This window comes from Dendropsophus ebraccatus, chromosome 9 (genome assembly GCF_027789765.1).
Source record: "Dendropsophus ebraccatus isolate aDenEbr1 chromosome 9, aDenEbr1.pat, whole genome shotgun sequence".
In the NCBI taxonomy this organism is placed as follows: Eukaryota; Metazoa; Chordata; class Amphibia; order Anura; family Hylidae; genus Dendropsophus; species Dendropsophus ebraccatus.
Window position 1 is genome coordinate 88,459,412 of NC_091462.1, and position 18,257 is coordinate 88,477,668.

The window sequence follows — 18,257 nt, forward strand, 5'->3', positions numbered from 1 at the left end:
TATTCAGGGCACAGCATGTGGCAGTACTGTATTTAGGACACAGTATGTGGCAGTACTGTATTCAGGGCACAGTATGTGGCAGTACTGTATTTAGGACACAATATGTGGCAGTTCTGTACTCAGCACACAGTATGTGACAGTATTGTATTAGGGACACAGTATGTGGCAGTACTGTACTATTCCCGTCATGACTACTGTAACTCCCTACTACCATCGGTCTTCCTTTCTCTAAGCTTTCCCCTCTACAGTCTATCCTGAACGCAGCAGCCAGGCTAATCTTCCTCTCCAGCTGCTATACCGACGTCTCCCTTCTGTACCAGTCACTGCACTGGTTACCCATTAAATATAGAACACAGTTCAAACTCCTCACCCTCACCCATAAAGCTCTCCACAATTCCGCCCCTCCATACATCTCCTCCCTCATCTCCACCTACCATCCTTCCCGTGCTCTGCGTTCTGCTAATGACCTTACATTAACCTCTTCTTTAATCAGAACTTCTCATTCCCGCCTCCAAGACTTCTGTCGTGCTGCACCAGTTCTCTGGAACTCCCTACCCAAAGACCTCAGACTTAGGGCCCTATTCCACAGTAACGATAATCGGCCGGATCGGCCCCATTTGGCCCAATTCGGCCGATTATCGTTCGGTGAAATAGAGAGAACGATCAGCCGATGATCGTGTCATCGGCTGATCGTTCATTTAGGGCCAGACCTAAAATCATCGTTCCCCCACCGCGCATCGCTACGGTTGAATAGCGGTGCGCAGCGGGCGACCGACGATTTGACAGCAGCAGCAGCATCATCATCATACATTACCTGTCCAGGCTTCTCCGCGCTGTCTTCATCCCCGGGTCCCGCGCACTCTATCTTCTGAATGGCCGGTCAGCTGACGGAGCGCTCAGCCAATCACAGGCGGGACAGCCGCGGCCTGTGATTGGCTGAGTGTGGCCTGTCAGCTGACCGGCCATTCAGAAGATAGAGCGCACGGGACCCTGGGATGAAGACAGCGCCGAGAAGACCTGCAGGTAATGTATTACTGCTGCTGCAAGGGCTGCAAGGACATCGGTAACGATGTCCTTGCAGCCCTCGCTCAACGATCATCGGGCCGTGGAATAGGCCCAGTAAACGAGCAGCGATCTAGCAGATCGCCGCTCGTTTACATCGTTGATCGGGCCCTCCTCGGCCCGTGGAATAGGACCCTTATTTCCAACATCCCCAGTTTTAAGCGTGCCCTGAAGACCCATCTCTTCAGGTGTGCATATAACATTTTGTAATCTCATCTCCCTTTGCTATCCCCTCTCCATCCTCTCTATAACTTCTTCGGTGCTAGTTACACTGTCCTTGTTATCTGAGCTCAGAAAATGGCTTGTTACTGGCTTGCCCAGTCACCTATAGGCACTTAGAGATTCCATGTACAATGACTGGAACATTGACAAATAAAGCACTTGTTGCCTCTCGTGTTACTCCCAGTCATCGTAGTCTGTACACTCTTGAGAGGTCACTAATTTGGTATTTTATTTTATTCATTGTATAACTTAATATATAACCTGTAATGTATTTATATATTTAAATAAGCGCTGCGGAATCTGTTGGTGCTATACAAATAAATATTATTAAATATTATTATTACTAAAGAAACAGTATCTGGCAGTACTGTATTCAGGACACCGAATGTGGCAGTTCTGTATTCAGCACACAGTATGTGACAGTATTGTAGTAAGGACACAGTATGTGGCAGTACTGTACTAAGGAAACAGTATCTGGCAGTACTGTATTCAGGACACCGAATGTGGCAGTGTTGTATTCAGTATTGTATTCAGGGCACAGTATGTGGCAGTACTGTATTCAGGGCACAGTATGTGGCAGTGTTGTATTCAAGACACAATATGTGGTAGTACTGTATTCAGGGCACAGTATGTGGCAGTAATGTATTCAGTATTGTATTCAGGGCACAGTATGTGGTAGTACTGTATTCAGGGCACAGTATGTGGCAGTAATGTATTCAGTATTGTATTCAGGGCACAGTATGTGGCAGTGTTGTATTCAGGGCACAGTATGTGGCAGTACTGTATTCAGGGCACAGTATGTGTCAGTATTGTATTCAGTATTGTATTCAGGGCACAGTATGTGTCAGTAATGTATTCAGTATTGTATTCAGGGCACAGTATGTGGTAGTACTGTATTCAGGGCACAGTATGTGTCAGTAATGTATTCAGTATTGTATTCAGGGTACAGTATGTGGTAGTACTGTATTCAGGGCACAGTATGTGGCAGTAATGTATTCAGTATTGTATTCAGGGCACAGTATGTGGCAGTGTTGTATTCAGAGCACAGTATTGGCCAAGTTGTGTTCAAGTTACCATTTGTGGCAGTTATGTATTAGTGACACAGTATGTGGCAGAGTATTCAGGGCACAGTATATGGCAGTTTTGTATTCATTTGCACAGACCCATTGATTGTAATGGGTCCATTCACATCAAGGGGTACTATACTGTCCTTAATTAAGGATCTGTTATTGCGAACAGTATATATTATTTCTTATATGTTATATATATGTACAAGAAACACATAAAAAAATGACCACTCCTCCGATGTAAGAAACAGGATTACTGTTTATTTGACAAAATAAAATAGAACATTAAAAACCCATACTACATGCGTTTTGCACATAAAAGGCATTTGCACATTCGCTCAACCAAGCTTCTCATTTCATACAACAGTGTGCACTTTTTTTTTTTTTGCTTCTGCTTTAAGCAATTATTGTATTGAGTGTATATGTTACACCGGTGTCACTAACACAACCCCTATAGGATCTTAAACAATACATTGCATATTTTTTTTGTAAACATTACATCACATTTTTAAGTTTTTTTTGCAGTTTTTTGTTATCATACATTTGTAGAGAATATAAGCTAGTTATTAGCTGGTAAAAAAAAAAAACTCAGTTCAACATAGGGATTTCCAAGCAAAGAGTTCAATAAAGTTATGCACACCCCTTGGCAGATAATAGTGAAGAGATCAGGCGATCAGAGACTACTCACAAAAGGTTCCAGTATGTTCTATACAGAATATGCTGCAGCTATTCATGACCAAACTTTTTAGATGTTAAATGAGAAAGTATATGGAAATAGTATGGGTGTAATAGTAATAGGAAACAACAAATGTAAAGGGGTTGTTGTCCATTAACACACAACTACTTAAAAGGGCTCAGACTAGCTTAAAGGGGTTATCCAGCACTACAAAAACATGGACACTTTTGCACCACTCTTGTCTCCAGTTTGGGTGGGGTTTTGAAACTCATTTCCATTGAAGTAAATGAAACTTAATTGCAAACCGCACCTGAACTGGAGACAACAGTAGGGGAAAAAGTGGCCATGTTTTTGTAGCGCTGGATAACCCCTTTAAAAAGGGGTTATTCCCCTACCAGTGCATGGGACCTCACTGATCTTCAAACCAGAAAGTGCCCATCTGAGCAGCAGCAGGGGAATAGGGCTGGTGAGTATTATTATTATTTATTATTTTCACCCTGAACCCCTTTAAAAAATATATTGAAAATATATTTTACATTTTTTATGTTCGTTCAGGCCTCATGCACATGACTGACCCACATCATCCTATGCAACAATAGATAGTATTCTGTCATATAGTGTTCTATACAGCACTGGGTTGCAAAATGAATAACCCTTAGAATAGCTCAAGAACACAGAATTCAATGAAGGATGCCACAAATATTTGGTTGAATTCATATATTTGGAAATCATAGGCATATAAATGTACAGTATGGCCCTATACGCTTCAATATACTCAGAGGCTGTAAGCAGCTGTCACAGCCACGTGAATGAGACCTGAAATTTAGAATTTGGGGTGTGTATTGTTTATACACATATCAGCTATCATATAAAGTACGCTGTATATGCATGGCCTGATCTCAGCCAAAGATTCAGAGATGATCAAAGAGAATGTTCTCTTAGGGAAAGTTTTGCTGGGTTCACACACAGAATTTTGTTCAGTATTCAGTGTTCAAAAAACTACATGTGAATTCAACCTTTGGGGGTCATTTATAATTGTATGTGTAAATCAAGATATTTTGCCTGTGTGTACATCCTATGTATCTGTGTATCAAATTTATTGAGTGACTTAAGCCGCGTGGAAGCCAAAAGTCACAAAAATTTTGTGCAACTCAACATATGCACAAAAAACAAATATACACAAACAAGTTGTGTAAATACAGTCATAAATTCCTCCTTTGTCTTTAAAATGCATACACAAAGTTATTTTATCATCATTAGAAAAGTTTTAAACAGTTATGGAGGCTTGAGGATAGAAAATTGTTATACATGACTGAGATGGTGCAAAAAAATAAAAATACTCCTCTCCCCCCGATCCCCTGCACAGCTGTCACTCTGATGCAACCAACTAGTCATGTTTTTATCCTGGTTCCAGTGATGTCTCATCCCACAAGAACTGCCGCACTGACTGAGGCAGAACACAGGAGTGGGGCAGTACCTGCAGGGATGACATGTCACTGGAACCAGCAGCAGGAATCAAGAGTGTCAGAACTACAGATGCGTAAAATTGGGGTAGGTGAGTAACACTTTTTTTTTTTTTTTGCACCTGCCATATATATATTTTTTTTATTCCTAGACAAGCCCTTTTAGCTTATCTCAGACTAACATTTACAATGCCCCAAATGGGACATTCAATTACTTGTCACTGGTTACATAAACTGAATTACGGTCCCGTCTATGACCAGCTACCAGCTTCACTGACCCTTCTCGCTTTGTTACAGTTATCTACCCACTTTGTGCATTCTAGCAATAAAACTTTGCAGCTACAGTAAAGCAAAAGGCATGCTGATCCTACCCTATCATAGAAAAATGCAAACAACAACTTGAAATTTACAAAGCGACATGAACCTGAAATCTTGTATAATAAACTACAAAAATGCAAAATGAAACGCTACATTTTATCCAAGATCTTAAATGCCAATAAAAAGGTAAATATCCCAAATATACTCCATTCTGCAGAAAGAAAGGTGTAAGTAGAAAGTCTGTAAAGTCAGTTTTAAAGTTATAAGCTTTATGTGAAAAGATCAGGAGACCTGGTAGGTACAACACATAGGATCACTCTGGTTAGCCCAGGAGGATTGTGGTCATAAAGAGAAATCTTCAAAGCATTACCTATATGAAATGAAGGCACACGCAGGAAGGTTGTGCATAGTAGTCTGTATTACTTTGCATTTTTAGGCTAATGCCATGGGTGTGTGAGCCATAGCATACTCCTGGTGCTCCCATATCATTCACTGATATTAAAAAAAGGAGCTTAACATAAACTTTGTGATAGGCAGTAGTAAAGAGTTAAATGTTGGCACATGGGTGAATTTCTGATATGGGCAGATTTAAAATAACACATTTTTATTCTAGGAAGAGTCTCTCATTCAAGACCTGCATCTATTTGCCAGAGGAAAGACCAACTACAAAGAGCGTCATTGTCTTTGAAGGACCTGGCATATCAGTAAATTACATGAACATTACCTGGGGACTCTGTAATGCACCATTTTTCCTGTGGTGGCGCTGCAGGGAAACTGTTCATACATTTTTAGACACATATACATGCTGGGTTCTGCTGACTGTGCATGAAAGCCAACATGCTTGACTGTTGTCACCCCCCAACACATGCTGTCAGGATGGGTAGAGAGCAGTGTTAAGCAAAGAGGCCGAACTGTTCAGGTTCCATGGAGAGTCAAATGCCGAATGTTTAGGTTTGGAGAACGTTGCCGAACCAGTTCAGCCTCTCCGCTCAACTCTAGTTGAGAGGTTTCGATAGACATTAAATGATCGGCAGGTCCTGCCAAAATCACTAGGTTCAAACCCCTAATGTGTAACCCCTAATTGTTCCTTGAAGATTACAGCTAATAGCAAACAACATAACACCTAGCTTACCTTCAAGGGATCTTTCTAACAAAAGAGTTGTCTAAAGTGGAAAACCCCTTTAAGGTCAGGCTACAGTATAGAAGAGAAAATTGCTATATAAACAGTTGAACCCCTTGCTATGATTTTGTCTCAATCAATACAGGTATGGGGTCTGAAGGTACAGATTCTCATAGTCAAGTTGCCTAAAGAATAAAAAGGCATACACAATAAAGGATTTGCCAAAATCACCTTAAAGGAGAAGTCCCACCAAATTCAAAAAAGTCAGGAAGCCAGGGGGGTGCGGGAAAATAATAACCTAAACTCACCCGTCCTCATGCCCTGTAGCGCCACTCCCAGGTCTCATTGACAGCCGCATGTGCCCTGCAGCTGCAATGACCATACCAGGTGACTGCCTGCTCAGCCAATCAGTGACTGAGATGGGACACCGCCCCAATCACTGACTGGGGTTAGGTTATTATTTCCCCACACCCCCTTGGTGGAACTTCTCATTTGCTATAACGTTATCTTCTTCAGACATGAGTACCTTAAATCCAATAAATGGAAAGCAATATGGCAGCTGGTACTTCCTTCCTGAGAGATGGATCAGAGCCTCGGTGTGCCCAGGGCCTGACTTACACGCAGGTGTGAGAGGTCTGCTTATATTCCTAAATGCAGCAAAGAACCTGGGTACTGACCCGCTGGTACATAAAGCATACACAGGATCACACAGGGTTACTGCTAGATCTGTGGACATTCTTACTCATCATACAACATCTAACAAAAGTTCAAAAGTTTTTTTATACTTTTAAAATTTTAAACTTTTTTTTTTTCCTCAGTGTAAACAAGTATTAGGAGGGTCCAGAGACAACAAAATAATTTTGTAACAAATATAAAATAGAATCTGTATTTGAGGAGTATTTTCAGCTGCCATGTCCACTGCTTTACAGTGAAATTCATTCCTCCATGAGGGCCCAGGCCTCCTCAGCCTTCTGATAGTACTGATTTGCAAGCCGTCCTTTCATGGCCTCCATGGCTGCTTCTGCCGCTTCTGTGTATAGGTCCCCTAGGAAGAAGAGAGAACAATGACGCTACAAGAACTGGAACAGGAGGATGGGGGTAGGAATAATCAGATTGCTATAACTACGCCTGGCATAGGATATCTATAGAAGATGAGTATTTCCCATAGAGCCAACAAGAAAACATCAGGATGGATTTTTACCCGACTGATTTACTGTTATGGGTTTGTCTGCATTAAAATATCCATACTGGGGTGTTCACCGACACTTCCTATAAACATGGCCTTGGAAAGTGGATATTCCAGGTTGTGGTAATTATCACCTATGGAATGCATACAGTAAGTGATAAATGCTAGGTGAATGGTGTAGTGGTCAAAGATCTCCCCTGACACTCTATTTAAAGTCTATGACACTGACCAATGTACCTATGTGCAACAGGGCAGAGGGAGCAGGCACTGAAAGAGAGACAGTAAGAGCCTCCTCCTGCCGTCAGACTGCTTAATTTTCATGGTCAGTACTGAATGTGACATCTAAGGGGTTAAAGGGGATTCCAGTACTGTATATGGGTATACACAGAGGAAATGGGACCCTGGTCTGTATAGTGATGTGCGGCGGCTCTTGAGCAAAGTAGGGGATCGGGAACTGCCGGAAGTAGACAGCCCTGCAGCTTCCAATACAAGTGTTAGTGGCAGCCAAGAGGCCTACGTGGCCCCATACTGCTGTCGATTTTGCGATATAAAGAAAAAATATATACATTTATTTTAATTAAGTTAATTACAGTGGGTCCATCCAATGCCATACTGTATGTGCTTCTTACTGGCAATGTATATTATATATATATGTATACGGTTTACAGCAAGTGGTTAAATAGAAGGCAATACAGGACGGCTAGCACTCCCGTTTTGGGTTGGGGTCAGCCCATGGATATACCCCCTCTTCCAGTGGGTGAGGTGAGACACCGCTGTTACCATGGATTTGCTGAGCTACAGGTTATTTTGAGGGCCAGTTCACACTGAGCAAGATCGTCGGAATTCCGCAGCGGAAATCTCGAAATCCCGCCATGCTCAGTGTGCTGCTATAAGTGAATGGAGAGGGCACGCGCTCATCCCGTCCCTCTCCTCTCCGCTTAAAGAACTAACATGTTAGTTCCTTGAGCGGAGAGCGGCGGCAGCGGACGAGCGCGTGCCCTCTCCATTCACTTACAGCAGCACACTGAGCATGGCGGGATTCCGACGATCTTGCTCAGTGTGAACTGGCCCTAAGGGGGAGATTTATCAAACATGGTGTAAAGTGACACTGGCTCAGTTGCCCGTAGCAACCAATCAGATTCCACCTTTTATTTTTCAAAGAATCTGTGGAAAATGAAAGGTAGAATCTGATTGGTTGCTAGGGGCAACTGAGCCAGTGTCACTTAACACCATGTTTGATAAATCTCTCTATAAAGGCCTGAGCAAAAATAAAACAAGGGCCTAGATAAAATCATCAGGAAAATCTTTTTTAATTAACATGTTACCAGATCGTTGCGGGTCCTTCTCCAGGTTGTGTCCACCAGTAAGCAGCATCTCGGCTTCTCTAGCTAGCAGCAGATATTTGGGCTCATCTTGGGTGCCATCGTATTCCCCTCCCTCATCGTAATCCGTCATGTTTAGAGCAGAATTGTACCAGTACAGAGCCTCCTGCCAGTCCTGCAACCTGCAAAACAATAAAAAAAGACAATAAATTCTATTATAAAACCTGGGGAAAAATCATAGGTAAATGTCTATAGATAATAGATCATATCCAGTTCTTATTATTTACCTGTCTGATCCAAGATTGATGCCAGTGTCATAAGCCCGAGCAATGTGCATCATGGAGGGGCGGTCACCGGCTTCTGCGGCCATCAGTAAATAGTTGAATCCTTTAATTCTGTTCTCCTCTGTGTCCTTTTGATAAATGAAATAAGCAGTCAACATGTATTACTCACGACAGTACTGCCTATAGCTACCCACTACCAAGACTTATCCATATTCTAACTTTATTGTGTACATGCCAGAACTTTACCTCCACAGATACTTCAGTCAGGATATGATGCGGCAGCTGAGAACACATCAGCCCAAGGCCAATAATGGCCTCCAGTTCTCCACAATGAGAAGCATGCTCCAGGTGGTATATGGCCGATTCCTGGTCCCAGTCCTGATCCTTCTCACAAAAGCGCCCTGCCTCGTGATAGCGCACCATAGCCAAGTGAACCTGTGATGCAGTAAAGCAAACATAATGTTACTACTATGCTATGTCTAAATGTATTCTAAGCATCAGTGATTGGCAGGGGCTACAACATGGGCTTTTGGCTTCAACATTTGCAAGAGAGGGAGCTGCCCTTACAGAGTAGTCTACTGCCTAACACATGTAGAGCATGCCTTTATACCATCTTTATACCCTACTAGTCCACATGGCTGTACATAAGACACAACACAAAAATATAAAATTTTACCTTGCCGAGGATGGATTTCCCAATTTTCTTTTCTAGAGCGAGATCATTAAGTCTTTGCACTTCTGATGCAACACAGGAGGATCGGTGAATATGCACACGGGATGCATGGAACTGGTTCCACTTCTCCACAGACACCTAAACCATCAAACACAAGACTGCACTTTAAATGTGAAGGGAAAAGAAGAGTTCTGTGCAGATATAAATAAACAGTAGCATCATAAGCTGGTTTATGGGCCCATCTGTTTCATTTCACTATGGACTTTCTCTGTGACTGTGTGATTCAAAAACAGAAAATGAGAAAAACACTACAAGGAGGATGGTTAAAGAGTAAAAGGTAAAGATATGACTGAAGTGTATTTGTAACTTAAAGGGGTTATCCAGTGCTACAAAAACATGGCCACTTCCCCCCACTCTTGTCTGCAGATTGGGTGGGGTTTGAAACTCAGTTCCATTGAAGTAAATGGAGCTTAATTGCAAACCACACCTGAACTGGAGACAAGAGTGGGGCAAAAGTGGCCATGTTTTTATAGCGCTGGATAACCCTTTTAAGAAAGAACAATTACATTTAGTCAAAGTATTAAAATCATATATGATCTTGTAGACTGCAATACCTCCTAACAGCCTGTAGATGTCAGTACATTCAATGCATCATTACTGTCTTAAAAGAGTTATCCAGAATAAGAAAAAAAAAACACAGCTACTTTCTTGCAAAAACAGCACCACACCTGTCTCCTGGTTGTGTGTGGTATTAAAAATAGGCTTCATTTACTTCAATGGAACTGAGCTGCAATACCACACGCAAACAGGAGACAGTCGTGCTGTTTCTGTAAGAAAGTTCTCTAAGCCTAGAAAAACCCTTAAAGGGGTAGTCCACCAAAAAAAAATTTCTTTCAAATCAACTGGTGCCATAAAGTGCCAGAGATTTGTAATTCACTTCTATTAAAAAATCTTAAGTCTTCTAGTACTTATCAGCTGCTGTGTGTCCAGCAGGAAGTGGTGTTTTCTTTCCAGTCTGACACAGTGCTCTCTGCTGCCACCTCTGTCCATGTCAGGAACTGTCCAGAGCAGTAGCAAATCCCCATAGAAAATCTCTCCTGCTCTCTAGACTGGAAATAATACAACTTCCTGTTGGGCATACAGCAGCTGATAAGTACTGGAAGGCTTGAGATTTTTTAATAGAAGTAAATTACAAATCTCTGGCACTTCATGGCAGCAGTTGATTTGAAAGAAAAAAATTTGGGGTGGACTACCCCTTTAAATAGGCAAACACACTAAGGCCAGATTTACACACATAGGGGGAGACTTATCAAACTGGTGTAAAGTGAAACTGGCTTAGTTGCCCCTAGCAACCAATCAGATTCCACTTTTCATTCCTCACAGACTCTTTGGAAAATGAAAGGTGGAATCTGATTGGTTTCTAGGGGCAACTGAGCCAGTTTCACTTCACACCAGTTTGATAAATCCCCCCCATAGATTATGCATATGGCGGCATTCCCAAGCCTGACTGCGGGCCTAAAGATATCACATCACTATGCCTCAACTATAGAATACTACTATACAAAACATACAGAGGCTCCTGTTCCCATTTTTCTAGAGAGGTATCGCAATTGAGTCTACCTGTGTGGTACAGATACCGCTTGTTTTACCTCTATATTATATATATATATTCTGAACAAACAAGAGGTGTTGTCATAGGGACAGAGTAGGTACATGAGGAACAGAAAAGCCGCAAACTTTTGTAACTTCAATCATTCCTACCCAGCACAGAGGAGCCTTTTATACACTAGCTCTCCCCGAGCTATCATCCTTATTCTAAGTAACTCAATACATGTCATTTCATAGAAAACATTTCAAAGACACAAAGTGGCGGCTGGTACGTTGTAAAGCTTTGCTGGCTTTTACAAAGATGAAAGGACACGTTACTCATGCACAGCTATACACGGCACTGTCATCAAAGGAGACATTCGAAAATACCATCAAAAAGCTAATCCAGTATTCATCATGTACTGTGTTATATGCAGACTGGGTATGATACAGCAGATCAGGTCCTACATCACAGGACCTCATGCATGCCACAATTCACACACACACACAGTGTAACCCGACCTGACAGCATCAAATCTGTATATGGCATTGGTGAAAAACAAGAGAAGCACAGTATTTGGATGACTACCTCCAACATGCTGTAGACATAGGACAACTATGACACACCATGCATTAGTCACATTATGAGGGTGGGTTCACACTACGGAATCCGCGCTGATAAGTTCCGCTTGTACCCACTCACAGCGACGCGCATATCCGCCCATGCCATAGACACCATTCTATGGGTGGGCTAATTCCGACGTCCGCTGAAAGAAATTACATCGAATCTCTCTTTATTTGATTACCATTCTGGCTCTATACATTGTATAGTGGGGGCGCCATGGCCGTAGGATTGCCAGTTGGGTGTCCCCCACTAGAGATGGGCGAACCTGAGTGTGCGGCATGTGATTAACGGTTCCTGAAATAGTTGGATGCAGCTCTAAGGCTGCCTGCAAAACATGGATACAGCCATAGGCCAAAGGCTGTATCCATCTTTTCATGGACTCCCTAGGGCTGCATCCAACTTCTTCAGCCACCGGTAACCGCATGCCGCAAACTCAGGTTCGCTCATCTCTAGTGGTGACACCCAACTGGCAATCCTACGGCCATGGCGCCTAACTATACAATTTATAGAGCTGTAATCACTAAAGCTATTGATCAGTGGCTTTCTCTATGTAACATAGCTCCGGGAGCTCCGTTATGCAGCACAGCGCGGGCTCGGGGAGCATTAAGCATTTTAGCTTTTTCATTCCCCCCACCCCACCCCACCCCCTGCCTGTAGTGATTTTTTAATATGTCATGATGTTTATGTGAACACTGCTTAAAAAGCAAGTTAAAGTGTGTTACTATCAGCCCATAGATGATTCTATGTAAGATGGATTATAGCATAGCTACATTCACAATTCTGTGGGACAATTTAAAAACTAACAGCTAATGGACAGATGCATCACTAGCAGCTTAGCAGAGATCCCATAATGCAATGCTTCCTATATCCGATCATGGTTCGTTACTTATCACTAAAATTAGCTCTGAACAAGCAGGGAGTACTGAGGTATTTGAGCTCAGATGCCTTAAAGAGTCACTGTCGTATTTTTTTTTTTTGCAGAAATCAATAGTCCAGGCGATTTTAAGAAACTTTGTAATTGGGTTTATTAGCCAAATCTGCCATTATCTGCATGTAAAAAGCCTTTTCCCAGGTCCCCCCCTCCTTCCTCTTTTTCATCCACTCTGAAAAATCTGAAAATTGTGACTTGTTGCAGGAGACGTACCCTGTCTGTTCTAGGGAGAGGGGAGGGGGGAGGAGGAAGGAGGGAGTTAGCCGGCAGCAGAAAGCAGATAACAGTGGATTACAGGCACGGAGCTGGGTGACAGCTGTAATCTGAGCTCAGACAGGTCACTGGTGATGGTCAGAACAGATAACGGGTGAGGGATTTGTAGATTAACTCTTTGTTGTCCTGTTTTGGTCTTTTCTTTAGCTCTCTCCATAGGAGAACAATGAAGACGGGGGGAGAGCTTCAAACTGCTTTTTCATGATAAAAATGCATTTTTCGGATAATAAACCCAATTACAAAGTTTCTTAAAATCGCCTGGACTATTGATTTCTGCAAAAAAAAAATTCACGACAGTGACACTTTAAGAGTTTAAAGCAGCTGTCAATAGGAATGGTTTATAAGACATAATGTAACGTCAAGGATTAGTAGTACATCAAACTACACTGCATTGTTATATAGAGGACATATAGCTGTACAGTTAGCCATATGCACGGCATGATTCTGAAACACATGTTGAAGGACCATCCAAATACGTGCAATGTGTTATCTCAGCAGTAAACAGTAATATAAGCATTCGCTGGAATCTCTGGCATTAAGTCATGCAAAATCACCAGTTTACTCCGGGGGCTGTTTTTTAGGTTCGCATTGGCTTTACTTAAAAGACATTTGCTCTAGTTGGAGAAAAATTAGAAATGAACAGATGATGTGATGGGTTAAAGAACAAAGAAAATCTGACATCACATAGAAGTACAGCTGTACTAGTTATATAAGGGGTTACAGTATCCCATTGTTCATGAAAAGCATTGCTTCTAGGGGAGAAAATCATCAACATCAATAGCGGCACAGTCCATGCATAGTATATTCTATCAGGACACAGAAGGGCCCACTATGCTGCTGTACATCCTTCAACAAACATGTATCTGCCCTGTCCACAAGGCCTTAGAGTGTCGAACAATGTGTGCTGACATTTGTATTAGACCCAGTGTTATGTACTTAAGAAACTATAGGTCACAATACAATTTTAATTACAGAAAATACAGTACTTAAGTAGGTGCTATCCAGGGTTGGAAAAACATGGCTGCTTTCTTCCAAAAACAGCACCACCCTTGTCCTCAGGTTGTGTGTAGTATTGCAGCTCCGCTCCATTAGTGAATGGAACAGAGCTCTGTGGCGTAGCTACCACAGAGGCAGACCATGAAACTGCTATAGGGCCTATGCAGCAGAGCCCCCAGCGTAGAGTAGTCTGCCTCCATGGTATCTATGGCTCACATCACTCACATCCGCCACCACTGGCTCCCTGCCTTGCCAGTCTCTCTTGTGGCCAGTGTAAGCATTGCACCTCCAGCCACAATAGCCCCACAATCTGATTCACATACACACATGACTCGACACATGACCAGTGATGTCGCTTGTGTGCCAGGGATCTGGGGGTACGGAACACTGCGGGACAATGTGAGTATGGGGAGGAGGGGTGCGTACAGAATTCATAGGACCCTGTACACTTTCTTACTATGCCCCTGACTGAGCTGTAATACCAAACACAACCTGAGGACAAGGGTGGCACTGTTTTTGGAAGAAAGCAGCCATGTTTATCCAATTCTGGATAACCCTTTGTTGTCTTGCATAAATGTTCACATGACATATGCGCTCCTGATGTATACATTAAATACAAGCCTTGGACTGATTCCTACTGCTGTATCCTATGTATACTGGCCAGGTGGAGAGCAGAAGGATACTCATTTGACATGTGACAGGCTACTGGAGCCCTATGGACATGTTTTCCCAGCATACACACAAGGCAGAGACCAGAAATGTGTTGTGAACATAGTAAGTTTCACCAAGATTCATAGATTTGCATTGGGTATTGCAAAGTGTGTGACCCATAGGCAACAGTGATTTGGCATTCAACAAAACCTAGAACTGGGCATCATTTCCATTACTATGGCATGGACTATGATCTACCGAAGTAAATAAGCTACAGAACTAGACAAAGTCTTACACTGACTTTATAAACCAGTACTGCTGTTTTCTCAGTGAAATGAGGACAGGATGAATGAAAGAAGAAAGAAAGAAGTAAATATGAATGTTTTGACCACGTACCTTCCCAAAGCTGTCCTCAGACTCCGACTCAAACCTCAGCCTCCGGTTTCCATGTCCCTGTGGAAAAAAAAAACATTAAAAAAATCTTCATATATAGAAAATTCCCCAAAAAATTTGGGAAATCGTGTTCACTCACTTCCTGCCACGCAGCTATACCCTTTATTCCAGGACTGGAAGTATAAGTTTATATCTCCATAGGGAACATAACAGTGACATCAAAATGTTTCTATATTCCCCATGGACACATGTAAACTGCATTTTTAAGAAGATGAGAAAGTTTCCATTGGCTTTGAGAGTAGAAGTGGCTTAGGAAGAGAACAGCTTGCACATGTGCTTGGTGAAATGGATGAAGAGGGATCAAAGATGGCGAGTACAGCTTAAGGCTATGTTCACACTACGGATGAGTCCGGCCGTTCTGTGACTCCGGCCGGGTCACAGAACGGCCGGTCTCAGACCGGATCATCACGGCCGGTACTTAAGTACCGGCCGGATGATCTTTCCTCACGGCCGGGATCCCATAGCAAACAATGCTATGTTCCACCCCGCAAATCTACGGCTGTAGTTCTGCGGCGAGAACTACGGCCGTAGATTTATGTAGTGTGAACATAGTCTAAAGGTGTAAAACAATAGAAGAAAATATGCCTCCAGCTTCAAATATTGTTAAATCTTCAAAATGTAATTGAAGACAAATTAAAATCCAGCATTGATGCTAATAAAAGGGTGTACCGCCAACGCTTTTCAAAATGGCACCTTCTTAATAGCTTAAAGGTGTTTTCCATGAATGACTATTGTGTGAATGTGGGAAATACTGAATCCCTACTGATCCAAAAAAATATGATCACAATCCGTGTTCTTGTATAAACATGTTCCCTATCAGCAAAAAATTTTCTTAAAGGGAACCAGTTATCACTTTCATGCTCCCTGAACAACTAATGATCACGGTGTCCCAGGTGGCTTCTCCCTGCCCCACCAGCATTGATTGATAGATCTCTCCCTGTTTTAATATAGCGGAACATCTATCAATAAAGGTCGGCAGAGCAGGAAGAGCCCACCAGGGAGTGCCCTGAAGACTGGTGGTTCAGACAGCATGAAAGTGATGATTTAAAATGAGCACTGTCACTTGAAAAACAAAAAAAAGTTTGACACTTTTGAAAAGTTTGATCAGTTGTAGTCTGGGTCTTTTGAAGCCCCTCCCTCCCCCCCCCCCCAGCCCACAGATCATCAGACAGGCTAGCAAAGGCACTTGGCTAAGCTTTACTGCATGCAGGTCCGGACTGGCCATAGGGCCACCTCCGGGGCCGGTCCCGTGCTCCTACCGTAGGGAAAAGGAGTTACTGGGCCAGGAGGAAGACGGGATCGGCCGGCCCACACTGCTCCAGTCACCCCCGGCTGATGCGCGGCTGCCGGGGGTGTCCCATGCTATCCCCGGCAGCGCGCGCATCATAGAGCTCCTTGTGGCCGTGACTTCCGGTACAGAGAGACGCTCTCTGTACTGGAAGTCCCAGCCCTGGTGTGCAGGGAGCTCTATGATGCGCACGCTGCCGGGGATAGGACGGGACACCCCCGGCAGCCGTGCATCAGACGGGGATAGACGGAGGCTGGAGAAGAAGAGCGGATCGGCGGTGGAGCGGGTTGTTAGGTGAGGTTTTTTTATTTTTTTATCTGCTTTGCACGGGGGGAGAAGAGAGAGGGGACCATCTATAAGGGAGGGTGGGAGAGAGAGGGGGCCATCTATAATGGAGGGGGGAGGAGAGAGGGGGCCATCTATACCGGAGGGGGGGGGGGAGGGGGCCATCTATAAGGGAGGGTGGGAGAGAGAGCGGGCCATCTATAAGGGGGGGGGGGGGGAGAAGGGGCCATCTATAAGGGGGGGGGGAGAAGGGGCCATCTATAAGGGGGGGGGGGAGAAGGGGCCATCTATAAGGGGGGAGGGAAGGGGCCATCTATAAGTAGGGAGACAACATAGGGGGAGAGGGGGCCATCTATAAGGGGGGGAACGGGCCATCTAAAAGTGGGGGGACAACATAGGGGGAGAGGGGGCCATCTATAAGGGGGAAACAACATAGGGGGAGAGGGGACCAATATATACTATATATGCATATACTATAAGGGGGTCACATAGAGTTAGCCTACCTACTAAACGGGTGTAAAGGGGCCAATACAGATGTGCAGTTAGTATAGAGATGATGATGGTGTTAGAGTGATGATGGTGTTAGAGTGAGGAGCCTAATATGTTTCTGTGGATTTGTGGCTCGGAGAAGTTCTAATGGCCCAGGGCAGAAGAAGAAGAAGATGAAAAGGGAAGAGCTCCGATCAGAGAAAATATCCCCTGTGAGTCACCTGATGTAACTGCACTGTGATGTATATGGTGTACAGAACCTGTGTGGAGCTGCGTCCACCTCTATATGACTGTATGAGGTGATAGTAATCTTTGTACAGTGGATGTTATTTAGTAGCAGCGGTGGTATTAGTCAGTATGTGGTGGTTTTAGTCAGTATGTGGTGACATTAGTCAACATGTGGTGACATTAGTCAGTATGCGGTGACATTAGTCAGTATGCGGTGACATTAGTCAGTATGCGGTGACATTAATGCCACCACATACTGACTAATGTCACCACATACTGACTAATACCACTGCATACTGACTAATACCACTGCATACTGACTAATACCACTGCATACTGACTAATACCACTGCATACTGACTAATACCACTGCATACTGACTAATACCACTGCATACTGACTAATACCACCGCATACTGACTAATGTCACCACATACTGATTAGTCAGTGTGCGGTGGTATTAGTCAGTATGTGGTGGTATTAGTCAGTATGCGGTTGTATTAGTCAGTATGCGGTGGTTGTGTTAAACTCAGCATGGTGACCGGGGCCGGAAACTTCTGTCTCTGTACACTGTGTAGTGGTGACGATCTGTAACTGCAGCTCAGCTACACAGTACAGAGACAGAGGCTTCAGGCCCCATTTACTGTGTTTTTATCTCTAATTCCAGTCATGGCCGTGATGATACAACATGTAGCCATGCTGCACTCACAGCATCATCTCATAACTTTTCACTGCGCTGTGAGTGGGCCTGTGTGCTCTGAAATGCATGGATATGTTTAAGGGTAAATTCACACGGGGGGATCAGCAGTGGACTTAACGCTGCGAATTCGCAGTTAAATCCGCTGCAGATACCTCCCCTGTGACTTCCAATGTGATTACATACTCAAAGCGGGATTGTCAGCCCGCTGCCAGTATGTAAGTCTCGGCCCCATTAACCCCCGCCACCCGGGATGATACATTTACCCTTAAAGAGAATCTGTCAGTTGCAATTCATGTTCTAAACTGCTGACACTGGAGACACATGGTACCTTATCTATCCAGTTGTGAATCCAGAATGT

At 43.5% G+C, this 18,257-nt stretch overlaps 1 protein-coding gene across 2 annotated transcripts in view; it reads right to left on the reverse strand.

Moving 5' to 3' along the window:
- Positions 1–2,592: 2,592 nt before the first annotated feature.
- Positions 2,593–18,257, reverse strand: part of EEF2K (eukaryotic elongation factor 2 kinase) — a 59,015-nt gene continuing 43,350 nt past the window's right edge. For both annotated transcript variants that reach the window (XM_069983786.1, XM_069983787.1), the window contains 6 exons: positions 14,853–14,909; positions 9,397–9,531; positions 8,967–9,155; positions 8,724–8,848; positions 8,440–8,618; positions 2,593–6,973 (listed from right to left, as the gene is read on the reverse strand). In XM_069983786.1, coding sequence (XP_069839887.1) covers positions 6,864–6,973; positions 8,440–8,618; positions 8,724–8,848; positions 8,967–9,155; positions 9,397–9,531; positions 14,853–14,909 — 795 coding nt within the window. In that variant the 3' untranslated portion in view covers positions 2,593–6,863. The remainder of the gene's footprint in view (positions 6,974–8,439; positions 8,619–8,723; positions 8,849–8,966; positions 9,156–9,396; positions 9,532–14,852; positions 14,910–18,257) is intronic.